At 40.8% G+C, this 13500-nt stretch overlaps 1 protein-coding gene across 1 annotated transcript in view; it reads right to left on the bottom strand.

Annotated features, from left to right (window-relative positions):
• Nucleotides 1–510: 510 nt before the first annotated feature.
• GLRA2 (glycine receptor alpha 2) overlaps nucleotides 511–13500 on the bottom strand; it is a 128197-nt gene continuing 115207 nt past the window's right edge. The window contains exon 9 of the mRNA XM_064475090.1: nucleotides 511–1993. Coding sequence (XP_064331160.1) covers nucleotides 1715–1993 — 279 coding nt within the window. The 3' untranslated portion in view covers nucleotides 511–1714. The remainder of the gene's footprint in view (nucleotides 1994–13500) is intronic.

A 13500-nucleotide genomic window follows, 5' to 3' on the forward strand; every position in this document is an offset into this window, starting at 1 on the left:
CGGCCTCTCAAGGCACGGGCAGTGAAGTGGATGCAGTTTGATTTGTTTTTAAACGATCAGTCGTCATGACATTTACATAAGGCACCTGACGTAGGCTATCTTAGCACGTCCTTCAGCTCAACAAAGTGACGAAGCTGTAAGAAAGTCAGGAGAAAGTTTAGGCTACCCCCAAGCCGGGCACAGCACATGCGAAGCTGAGGTGTGCACGGATGCTGTGAGCAGGGAGCGGCGTGCCTCCTCCCCCAGGCCTGGCTCTGCAAGTGCGAAAGTCCTGCAAATGCTCCTGTCATACCCTAGCCACGTTTCTGACACAGTCCTTGACATACTCCCAGGGGCTGCAAAAGCCCCTTTGGAGCAGAATAGATAGCAAAATTTGGCCTGCTAAGCCAGGTCAGCAGAAGGTTGCTTTTCACCCTCTTTCTGCTGACAGAGCAGTGGAAAAGCTGGGCCCTGGCGAGAACAGCCCTCTGCTGCAAATGAAGAAAAGAGTGAAGGAATGTTAGTACCACATTTAGCTTTATTGAAATTGAACAAATACCTTTTTTTTAATAAACCCTTTTACAGCACGTGTAAAATTTTAATGTTTGATTCATCTTATGTTACAGGTTGTCATCTTCTGTGTAAGCAAAAATACCATCTTTTTTTTTTTTTTAATTTTCTACTTTAAAACATATAGCAAGGATTTGAATAACGCAGATCTGGCACCAAAAGGTAACAGGTTCTGAAAATCACAGTACAGTTTTAAAATTCTTAGGTTAATTAATGATATTTAAAATGATAGCCACTTTGAGTAAAGATATAAATCAGAGGTCTGTAAACAAGTTGTGTTTACCTACAGAGCTATTGATTGCAGCTACAATGAGAGCAGTAATAGAAACTCAATGCTAAACTGAGCTACACTCTTGAGGAAACAAGTTCTTACTAAGTAGTGTGGTACAGGGTAGCACAATAGGTAAAATACAGTTTGGCACCTCAAGTTGCATGTAAAATCAGCAGAAATAAAATTAAGTAAGTGCACTGTCTTCCAACAAAAATAAACTGGGAAGTTTCACTGGTTTTGGAGTGTCAACTATCAAATAAATCACACGACACACAAGTTCAACTCCAAAATTACAATTCTAGTAAAGCAAGATAATATTAAAATGCACACCCACAAGGATAGTAAAGTATAAATTTTTTTTTTTCTTTTCCTCTCCCCTGTCAGTAGAAATAATTTACAACCCACAAAAGGACTCCTTGGTGAAACCACTAACTACAGACATGGTCATGGAATGTAGCTCAGTAGACTTGTTTCAAATAGAAAGGCAACATTATCCTGAAAAAGTTTGGTCCTCCTATAACTCACTGTACTGTAGCCACCACAGTCTCTTGGTAGATATTTTAGGGGAACTGTTTGTTTCTTTTTTTGTTTTAAAAGATAATATCTTGGTGATAAAGTTGGGTAAAATTTGGCCCCATTAACAGATGTCTGATCAATGCTGAATCTGGAAGAACAACACAGAGTACATAAGGGGAGCCTTTATTGACTGGTCTCATGGCATATTTTTTCATGCAACCACTTTTCCGTCTATATTTCTTTTCCTCTTTGTTCATTTTTTCTTCAGTGTCCTTGGCGAGGGGGAAGAAAACCTTAGTCCAAATGACAGAAAGACATTTCACTGTTTATTTACATGTGGATAACTTTGGCTAAGAAGTCCTGGCAAACTAGAGTTGCCTATTTCTTGTGAATGTCCTCATGCCGTATAATTTTGTATGTAATCCAGTAAAAGATGTTGAAAATGAGGAAAGCGAGTGGGAATGCAGCGCGTGATATTGTATCAATCCTTTTTGCCCGGTCAACAAACTTCTTTTTGATGGAATCTGAATCCTTTGGTGGTGCCGGAGGTGGATTGGGTGCAGTTGCCTTGACTGCTGTGCCATCTTTGACTTGGAGACAGTGACCCATGCCATAGCCACTGAAATTGAATCGACTCTCACGAGCAACTTCATCTTCCTAAGGGATAAAGAAGACAAGTAAGAGACACAGTCAGTTGTCTGTCAAGCATGCCATATACTTGAGTAGTTGAGGTGCACCTCTCCAAAACACCTAAGAAAATCAGCTAGGTAAGCTATGATACAAAGTCCAGATTTCAAAGACAAGCAAGCAATTAAAAGTCACATAAAACCACATGGAAATCAGGTGACTGACAGTGTTTGTGAATCAGAGCTTTAATTTCTCTAGCTATGGCTAAATCAGCTGCCCTGAGCAGCAGGCTGTATCCCAAACCCATAGGGAAGAGATCTGACTCAGGTTTCTCATCACTCTCCTTGGGCTTGCTGCGGGGAGGAAACACGGTCATGTTGGCAGCAGGGAGTCTGCTCTGGCCAGGTTGAATTGAATGACCCAGAGATCCGGGGGTCCAAGCTCCTTGCCTGTGTTTCCATGGCTCAGTCTAACCGCAGCCATCTCCGATCTATGAAACAAGGATAGATGACGGTCCCTCCTTTCTCACAAGAGCACTTTGATAATCAGTACATTAAAGTGTACTGGGCACTTGGATTTAGTGGTAATAAGGAGTTAGATGCAATAGCATGAGCTCATCTTGCAGAAATCCATTCTCTCTCTTGTCTGAGTGGGTAATATTTGTTTTTGGAAAGGTGAGTAACTACCACTGAACTTTATATACCATGTAACTGTGTGATGAAAGGCTTGTGACTGTGCTGGTAAATTCTCACTGCTGTTTCTCCTGTCTGATAGCACAATAATACACAACTTAACAGTCACTGGCAGCCCTCCATGAGGGATTCAAAACTAACAAACAAGCAACTCTATTCTTTTTCATTCCAGCAGGGATGACCTGTAGGTCCAGCAGCTTGCCCTAGTTAAAGACCTTCTATTCAGCTGACCAAATACTTCATTGTTGACTTAAAATGACTGCTTATTGGGCTCAAAAGGGGCCCACTCCCTCACAGGGAATACTCCTTCATATCTCTCACTAAACCACAGCCTTATGATCTTGCAGAGACTGCAAGAAAAAACATCACAGCAGCAAGATATTGAATAAGGAGTACATTTGCTGAACTTGAGGGTGGGAAGGGAGGATAATTTACGCCTATTTGGGATGTAAATCACTGCTCCTTCACAGAAGCACCCCTTTCAATAATTGCGTTTTCCTCTCCCCACAGCCCCAGCATTGGAACTGAATATATCACCAGACTTGCTTTTCTTTCCTTGGAGCTGACATGCAAACGTGAATAACCAGTAGTGTGGTCCAAGGCTACCACAAGAGAAATAGTCACTCTGACTGCTTATGACATTGAGTGTTTATGGAAGGAGGATAGGCAGTAAAAGTGCTTTAGAGTCCCTGTCACTTCAGCCTGAGGACTATTCTACAGTGTACCCACGAGTAGGTAGAAAAATGTGGTATTGCAAGGCTGTTTGAGCACTTATCTAGGGTTTATATCCCTTTCATTTCCAAAGCTCACCATCACTAAGAAAAAGAAGCACGGTCCTCTCCTTTTTCAATTTTATTTATTTACAGTTTTCAGTCCCTCTGTAAAAACTATGAAATTCTGCTTGTCCTAGTGATTATAAATATGTAAAGTATTTCAAAGATGAACCCACTGAGACCTAAGTTCTGGATAGTCTTATAGGCAAGGCCTCTCTTCCATGACTGTTCCATAACACCACAAAGTCCCCCAATAATACAGGGAGCTGCCTGCCTCACAGCACTTTCCCTTTTACTGAGTTTGAAGGATAAAATGCATGTCCAGGACATGAGAGGTGATTAAAAAGGGTAACAGATTTTCAGCAGCTGTGTTGCCATATGTACTTCATTCATTTTTTAGAAAACTAATTCCTGATACTCATGAGGGATCTGTGGGAGGAAAAAAATTGTACTAACTCAGCACAGGACTTGGAGAGACCCAGCTTCCACTGTGCCCTGCTCGGTCACAGATTTGTTGCATGGGGTTGAGCAATTCGTCTTCAATGTAACAGCCCTGCTTTTGAGATAACACTGTTGTAACTCAAGTGGGAAGACATCTGAGATTATGGACAGGGATGTTTAAAATTTACCCAACCTTTAGCAACTCCTAAGGAGCTACTTGTTTCCCAATGGAATTTAGAGCCATGATTTTTCCCCCCCAGACTGTGGCTGTGCCACTTCTTTCTCACAAAATCAAGAGGGAAGTGTGCCCAGTCCCCATGCTGTTTTTTATTTAGGACTGCAGTAGATGCTGATTTACTCTGGATACAAGAAGTGCAGCATTCACCTGGGGTATGAGGAACACATGCTCTGTTTCCTTCTCTGCTTGAGCAGACCAGAATCTCCTTCTCCCTGATAAATATCTGGATCAGTTTGTTACCTGTTCTCCCACCATGGAGCTGCTTGCTGGTTACAAAAATGTGTGTGTTTACATAGCTTTTTCTTAAACTTTAATAGGAAAACTTTTTTCAAAGGCTAAATACTTAATTAAGAGAATGGTGCTGTGTTTCTACCCTGCCACTTGTTTCTACGTTCGATATTAACTCTTACAAAAACTTAACACTAGAGACACCTAAGCTGTAGCTGTTGCGATCTAAATGCCACTGGAAGCAAGGAAAGCTACAGTCCTTGCAGTCCCACCTCTATCCCTGGAGGTGTTGCAGCTCCATAGCCACCATGTCATATTCAGCAGTAAAACCCCCAGGAGCCAAAGGGGCTTTGCAGTCCGGCACCTGCCTGCCCTCTGAGCGCTACCAGCATCTGCAGTCTCACAGCAAGGCCTCACCCCATCAGAGCTCTCCCACCTGACCAGACATCACCTGAAAGATCTTGGGGTGCTGAGGTCTCTGCCCTCTCCAATGAAATTGGCCAATGGTGTTGAAAATTAACAATAAAACCCTGCAGAGATTGAGACCCACACATCTCTGCTAGGAGGGTATTTTTCCCAGGAGGCTGCAGTCAGGTGTGTGTCCTATTGTCCCCCTGAGCTCTTAAACTGGTTCCACCCAAAATGACACACTAGGGACAGAAAGGCTTCCTCCCTACTGCTGAAGGGTGCTGGGGATAACCCAAGTACTGGTGCTTTATTGTCCACACTGTTTGTGGGTTAGCTCACTCCGGTGTGGATCATGCCAACAAGCTTTCCTCCGAGATGAACCTGCTCCACTGGGGACTAACGCTATGCACTGTGGTCATGAGCCATGTGGTGATAGCTGGCCTCAGGAACAATAAAATCCCTGACGTGATTTACTTTAGCAGTACAGATGTAGTTAAAAAACCCTGTCTCTAAACCACCATAATCATATGGCAAAGCTACAGTTTGACATTTCCTGTCTTCCAACATTCTGTTACTTATAAAGAAATTTGGGGAATAGCCATGGAGAAAGAAAACAGAATTTAGATCCTTTGGCAAAGAGAACACCTTGGTTTTTTTTTCAAGTTTCAATATGTGAGATCAATAACTGACCCCAAGCACCTTCCCTTAATGTAGTGGATATATCTTCCTGTAACCTACAGGCTTGGTGAACTACTGGGCAATCAGCCTAGGGTACCCTCTGACGTGGTTGTAGAGTCACTCTTCATTCTCAAGGTCATATTCAGTTCACACCATCTGACATACCCTACCATGGAGACTCATCCAAAGACAGTCTTCAATCTGTGCTGTTCACCAGCTTAGTCACTGGTAAAATAGTGCAAATGACTTGGCAAATATTTCTACCATTATTTCAGTCAGATTACACATAAAACTTGCATTCATTTTAAACCAGACATGATCTCACTTGCTTAAATCCCAGGCTATTTATGTTTTCACAGATTTTAAAACCAAAATCAAAGAGCAGCTGGAAGCCACTGGACATCAACTGGAGTGGCAGAATCCACTGCCATTGAAATAGTTCACTTTATCCTTCTAAAGGGATGTGAAGTTAGTCTTGCCTAATATGTAGTCGTAATTCAATCTGTCCTTGATAAAGACATGGGGAAAAGGGTCACAGCTAGGATAAGAAAGAGAAAAAAAAAAAAGCAAGATGAAAGTGTTCTTTTGCTGGTTTCCTCTCACATGTTCACATTCCTGAGTATTTTAGAAAAATTATCCTTTGAAAACTAATTTCATTTCCTGAGATATGGGCAATGCTTTCTACAAATGCTTTTTCAACTATATAGGTTTATGTGTATTATCTTACGGTGTCATACTGAACATGCTTAGGTGTTGGCTATAAACAATTTTCATCAAACAAGAAATAACAATTTTGTCTCAATTTTTAATTTCCCTTTATGAATTTAATCATTGTCTGTGCTTTACAAAGTAAGGAAATAAGCTTCTCTTGACTTAACTTTACAGTAGGCAACAGGTAAATCAGGGGGGTTATATTTCTGACATAGTTTTCTTTCTTCACCTTCCATCTTTGTAAATCTTTTATTTCTACTCCATCAGATCTAGAATGTAATTCATACTACCAGCTTCACACCAAAGCAATCAGGATTGGGAAAAAACCTTTAGAAAATCTAGCCCATTCACGGCCTTGTATGCCCAGATTTCTGTACAACGCATTCTGAAGCACTTTGTCCTGACCACTTTTAAATGCTTATTGTCAACATTGACTCAGTTTTAACAATGAGGAAAATGAGAGAGAGGCTGGCTTCAAACAGTGTATTTAATTTACTCTCTGATGTGATTTATTCATTTAATTTTGCTACTCTTTTTCCAACATATGGTGGGCAAACGATTTAAAACACTATCTGGTTTAATTAAATTTCAAGGACATAGGAGATTAATTTTAGGTATAGGGTAGAGAACATCAGGGAAATTTTCCTTTTCACATTCATAAGCACGAAGTTAGAAAACTACAATAAATTCAGACTTGAATGCAAAATGGAATCAATAGGAATGAGACACCAAAATAGCTTTGGAGATTTCATTCCTAAATCATCTTTACGATTTTGAGACACCTCCCATCTCTCAGTACTTTACATAATTCATGGTGTAGCTTTGCAAAGACGGTCGTGCTTACATGATTTCAGTTCTCAGGAGTCATTAAGTATGTGAATGAAGGGAGTTCAGCTGAGAATCATGCCTGGACTTTCAAATCCTCTTTGGTTCCCCACAGAAGGCTCTCACAAAACTAAATGTCAGGAGATGATGTGGAAGGTTCTTTCATAGATTAACTGTTTAAAAGGCAGTAATGGAGTTTAGGAGTAAAAGATCAATTTTATAACTGAGGGATTCACTGGAGGGCATCCCCAACAATCTGCGCAAGACCCAGTAACAAGGGAGAGATTTATAAATGAAATGGGATGAAGGCTTCCAAGGGAAGGAATGCAGGTGAAACAGGCTATTCAAACCGGACAAATCTAAGCCAGGCTTTCCAGAAGGATTCCTAAATGCTGAGTGACTCAGTAAGAAAAAGGCAGTTAGTGAAGTTCAGGACTGATAAGTGCAAGGTAAAGCACATTGCAAAAGATAACCCTAATTGCACATAGAAGCTAATGGGCTCAAAATTGGTTCTTTCCTGGGTAGGAGTTTGGGGAATTCCCACATAGGTGCTTTTGACATTAGTCCTCTGCTAAGCAGCCATCAGGCAATGGGCAAATGAAACAGAAAACATCATACTGCCACTTTATCCACTCACAGCGTGATCAGTTTTTGAACGTCAGGAGCATTTCTTGTCACCCAAACTCAGTAAAGCAGAATTAGGTGAAGTATGAAGGGGAGCAGCAAGGATGCTAAAAAACTTTTTCTTCACGAGGACAAGCAAAGTAGATGAGACATCTTCAGCTTAGAAAAGCTTAGAAAAGTATTTGGGGGGTGGATACCACAGAGTTCATAAAATCATGGTGAATGTTAATAAATGGTAGGAATGGGAGAAGGTTATGGGGGGGCTGTATTTTTTTTTTCAAGGCAGGAAATAGGATAAAATACAATGACTCTACGAGGGAGAAGGGAAGAACTTATTCTTAAAAAGGAAGTTATCTTTTATTTATCTGTGTAAATCATTGCGAAAGAGCATTTCAGAGCATGAAAATAGCACAACGGCACAGATTCATAGGTTCATATGCAGCTATTGGAAATGCAGCCTAGTTCATACAGAAGTGCACTGTTGGTTGGTTATTTTCAGAAGACAGAAAAGTCCTTCTAGGTTTGTCTTGGAGCTTTTAAATACAATTTGTCTTAAAATCCATGCCAGACCACTGCTGGAGAAAGCATCCTGGAACAGAGGCCATTCCTTCTCACTAAATATAGCATGTCCTATGGGAATTCAGGTCTTCCACCTATGAATAATATGCTGGGAGCTGGAGCTAATGTTGAAATGTCCTGTGTTTCCACTAGTTTTTAGTACTTTGAGTGTAATTTTTTTGTCTTCACCTAGTTCTACCTTGAGGCTAAACTCTGCTGATGCAGAAAGGGGTTACTCTTATGTAGCAAACCTATGCTTACCAGTTCCTTAGATGGGAGGAAAAAGTGAAGTCGGAGCAAGCTCTGGTGGCATTTGGTAATAAAGAGTCACTACAGACTTCTCTGATTTGTTCCACCCTGAAGAGCCCTGCATCTCAACCCACCTGTGCCAGATGCCGTTCCCACTCCTCCTTAATGCAGGCTTCAGAGGAGCAGAAGGTGATGTAAAATTGTCAGTTTCTCACCTCAATCCTGCCCAAAGTATAGATCAAACACATCCCAGAATTTCCCCTAAGTATTGTTTTTTCTAAATAATCACCATGGTCTTTCATTAAAAACATAAGCAGTTTCTGAACGATCCTACTGAATGATGTTGCTCGTGGACAGGGCCCACCATTCCGTGTGTGAAAGTGGTGTTTACCTCTTTTCTGCCTCTCTTAACACCGATTTTCCTGCTCACTGAGGTTTGTTTTTTCTCTCATTTGGACACTCATGCCTTATAAAATCTAAGTAAAACAGACCTTGTATTATAAATAGCACTGACATTTTAATTTATGGAAGAGAAATTGGCCATTGTTATCTTCAGTAAGGGTTTCCAATGAACAAATTTAGGCTTGTTTTAGAAAACTGTGTTTAATAATACCTCCTATCGCCAGTAAACAGCAGAAGAATCTCTGAAGCATGAGTGATTTACTTACCCATTCTCTAAGAACAGCAAGTGAACTGTTGTTAATACAATAATGAAATGGTAGTTAATGTGGCTTTGCCCACTTCGAGTAGGAATTGAACATTATCCAACTTTAAGAGTAACATAATTTAAACATGTTGTGGAGCAAAATATTTTCCTGGCTTGAAATATCTTTAAGTGGAATCTAAATTTTTCAAGGATTACTTTAATAATGAAGGTTATACAGTCAGTAAGGGTGATTGGTTTGCTACAGAAAAAAAAAAAGACTTTCCTTTTTCTTTAGTAAAGCAAGGCTTCCTTCTCTCAATTTTGCAAACACAGTTAATGTAAATTTATTATTCAACTTCATGTTTTATATATAATATAATTAATATTTTAATTCTAGGGGAGGGAGGGAGAGCCAGATGAACTGCTGTGTTGCACAGCATCATAAATGTTGTGATAGAGTTATAGCTCCTAAGTAACAGCAGATCTATTCCTGACACAGTGCCTTGGTTCCCCTTTGTTTTAAGTGAAAGTAGTGCCTTAAAATATCTAGACCCAGTATCTGTGTGTGTCCTATAGACATCATCTCTCTGGATATTAAATCCTCTCAGGACAGTGAAGTCTGGAGACTTGATACTCTTGGATAACTTGACTGCTCTTCTGCCAGTCTCTCTGATGAAAGCAGAGGTTGGCCAGTTTATAGGGAGAATGGCACATTAGTCTGTTCTACATCAGACAATTACAAGTTAATGACCTAGATTTGAAGGATAATCTGCTCTGACCAGAAATCTGTCAGATACAGGGCAACTAATTTCTGCTCATGCTGTCTGCATGCAAGGCTGAGCAAACTGCAAAGCTAATGTTTAAATATATGACACTTTCAGCCAGAACATGGAATAGTGGTTAATGGACGCATCAGAGCAAAATAATGTAAAGCAAGACTATATTTGCTAAAATTTTAGAACGTCAAAAACCTAAAACTCCAAAGGAAACATACCTAAAATTCACATTTCCCTCTTTCTCTTGCTCTCTGCAAAACATCTGCCTCAGGAGAGATGAGATGGGGCACAAGCAGACTCTCTCACCTGCCGCCTGTTGGCAACATTCAAGCACCAGCCTCAGACTTCAGCGCTCTCCTGTCCTGAAATCTGCTGCAGGGCCAACACCGCCTGGCAAGTCACATCTGGGACAAGGGTACACACTGCCCCGGCTGTGTGACAGGCTTGGGGAACCTGCCACCATAGCACATGGGGAAGCCGAGCTCCCAGCTCCCAGCTGCAGATGAGGACATCTGAGTGCCCACCCCTCCATGATTTTTCCCATCAGGTTCTCTGCTGCTTCTCTCCAAGCAGATTTAAATATTTTGGGGAAGATAGTTTTTATTGCACCTTTGGGAAATTTCTTACTGGTCTCTGCCTCAGCTGTAATGATCTTAGATCAGTTTATTAGAGCACCCCTGTGCCCTGACCGTGGCATCTCAGAGTACCTCATTTGTTAAACAGTCAAAATTAAAAAAAAAAAAAAGAAAAAGAAAAATGTGTATATGTGCATATAGGGCCCATAAACAGCACTCACTATTTAATTGATGCAGATTACTCTCTAGAACAATGCATTGCAGGGGATTTTTTCAGACCCGTGTTTTGATTCCCTCAGCTATACCAGTTCTCGGGGCCGATCCGCAGCCCAGCTCACGGCAGGCCAGGGACAGTGGATGCCGTCCCTCGTGTCCTGGGCCAGGGCTGGGGATGAAGCACTGGGACCTGTGGCATCTGTGCCCCTCGCTGAGCACTGGCTGTCTCCTGCTCAGTGCATGGAAGGGGAAGGGGAAGCAGGTAGGGGAAAGACAAGGGGAAGGAAGAGGCTTTTTTTCTCTCTGTTGTTGGATTCTCTCCTTCAAGTCATTCGCTACAACAAATACCCAGAACAAGCCCCGACCAGCGCAGAGGGAGATTACCAGAGCTTTCTCAGGCAGACTTCATGCATTTAATTTATGCAAATACTGCACAAAGTGAATTAAATATTGCAAATTATGCTAATAATTTAAATTTTGTACCTAAAAATAGTCAAGAATATCTGAATAATCATAAAATGTACACACGCAAATTTTATAAGTTGTGTGTGTGTGTGTGCTTTTTTTTTCCTGAGGAGACAAGCCAACTGATAAATAAATGCCTTCCTTTTCCAATTATCAGTTCTTAATACCAGACTTCCAATAAATAATGTTTTGCAGTCGGTTTTCTTTTCTTATCTTCTGTTACACAAATTATCCTTTCTGGCTTTGCATACCATTTAGTTCTTGTTGTTAGTCAAGATCTCAATCTGGATTTCTCTAGATGTTTTTACATAGCTCTGAAGTATGATTGAATTAAACAAAGTATTTGCCAGCTATCTGCACTTCAAACTTGTTTCAAAAATTAAATTGTTGCATCTTAGAAACATCTTGACTGTTTGAATATATTAGAAATTTCCTACACAAATAGACTTCTACTTCTGTATTTTCATTTTGATTTGCTTCTATGAGGGTTGCTCTATAAAACTCTGACATTATTTTTTCACAGCAAAATAAATATTCATCATGAGGTAAAATTCAATGGCACTCAGAAATCCTACAAGGTCATTGGAAGTATGCATACACCAGAAATGGAATAAGATTTCATTTAAAATGGGTTTGATAGTTTTTCTCTTACTGTATTACACACACATGAACATGCACACATACATAAATATACACACCCACACAATCTGTATGCACCCACACATGTATGTGTACATACATGTGGGCATCTGTTTAATTTAATTAATTAATTAATTAATTAAGCATCTGCTTAATTTCATCACCTAATGCCTTTTGTATTCCCTAAAGGCACTTGTTGGTGGGAAGTCCACCTAGCGAAAATTTTTGTATTCCAGCTTAAGGTTAGGATCTCCCTCCAGAGCATTTATCAAACTGCAAACTCCATTTTGAATAACTTCCTAAAATGCTAAATTGTCTGCTAGCTTTTCCCCTTCAGATAGAAATGCAGTTCTGAGGTGCAGGGATACAGAAGGCATGAGCAAGGGTCATTAAACCTTCCCAATCTTCTCTGCCCACGAGCAGGCTCTGTGGTGGGGTGCTGGCAACTCTCCAGGAGATCAGCTGCCCAGGCCAGTAGCTAAGCAACAGATCGCCTGGTGATGAACTTTTATTATTTGGCAAAATTGATTAAAGAATAACCTGAAACAATGGGTTTAACAGTATGTAAGAAAAGTCAGTACTGAGAGGTACAGGCAGATGAAATGTGGAAGCATGGCTACAGCAGTGGAAGAGGTCTTCTGGGGAATGGACCTCAGACTCTCATCTGAACTCAGGTTTTGCTCAGGAATATAAAGGAAAATGGGAGAAGAAATGTCCAATTAATTTATCTAGAGGAGAGAGTGCAAGAATAACAACAAAATAAAGGGCTGCTATGCCAGCAGCCTTCCTGAAATGTGCCCATCATATGTTTCATCTTTTATGTGTCCTGGAGTAATTCTAGATCAGTGTTTGCAGTGCTGGAGCTCTGGAGAAGCCTGCTCTTGGGTATACTGAAGAGGTCAGGACTCACTCTGAGGGCCTATGACCACCTGACCTTGCAGTCCTACTTTTGTGAGGGGATAACACCAGGGGAAGGATCATGTTCTCAAAATATGCCAGTAAGCCAGAGAATTAAGAGATGCAGGAGTCCTCCAACACAAAGGGAGACCCAGCAACACAGGTTTCTACTTCACTGGACATCGAATAGCCTCATGAGTACCAGGCAGGAGCACTCTACCAGAATCAGACAAGATGATGGATTTGGGGGCATCCTAAATGCTGCACGATAGGATAGCACACACGCTGTGCCTTTATAACGAGTAGGCATTAATCTGATTTGTTTGTCCCATGAGCTGGAAACATGAATGGGTCTTAAAATCAGTAATGTGAAACACAGGCAAGTTGATTAAGGAAATGGTATTCAGTAATCACTCTTGGTCCTTTTGCTTCCATGTCTCTTTCCTTCTGCACCTGTCTCTTCTCTTCTTGACTCCTTTTTTACTTTTTTCTACCACACATTTTGCCTCACTAATTCCCAGTTCTGCTCTTGCCTATCTCCTCTTTGATGCTTTTATCCTCACTGATTTCCAAGTATGTGACCTCCGCCTTCTGCCTAGAAAATTAAGTTCCTTCCTCGACCCCTATCTGCCCTTGTCCCTTTCTCCTCTTTATGGGTAAATTGTCTTCCTCCAAAGAAAAGACAAATCATAAAAGTAGAGCTCCACCTTGCAAAGTCCACCTTTGAAATGAGAGGTGTTATTCTACCTTTTAAGAATAATCAAGAAATAGTTTACTTTTTAAAATGAAAACCTTCTACATTTGGATATCCACAGAGCTCTTAATTGCTCAAAGAGTTTCCAGTACCACAAAGCATTCTGAAATTTATTGCTGCTCATCTGCACTACCATACACGACA

This window comes from Phalacrocorax carbo, chromosome 1 (assembly GCF_963921805.1).
Source record: "Phalacrocorax carbo chromosome 1, bPhaCar2.1, whole genome shotgun sequence".
Classification (NCBI taxonomy): Eukaryota; Metazoa; Chordata; class Aves; order Suliformes; family Phalacrocoracidae; genus Phalacrocorax; species Phalacrocorax carbo.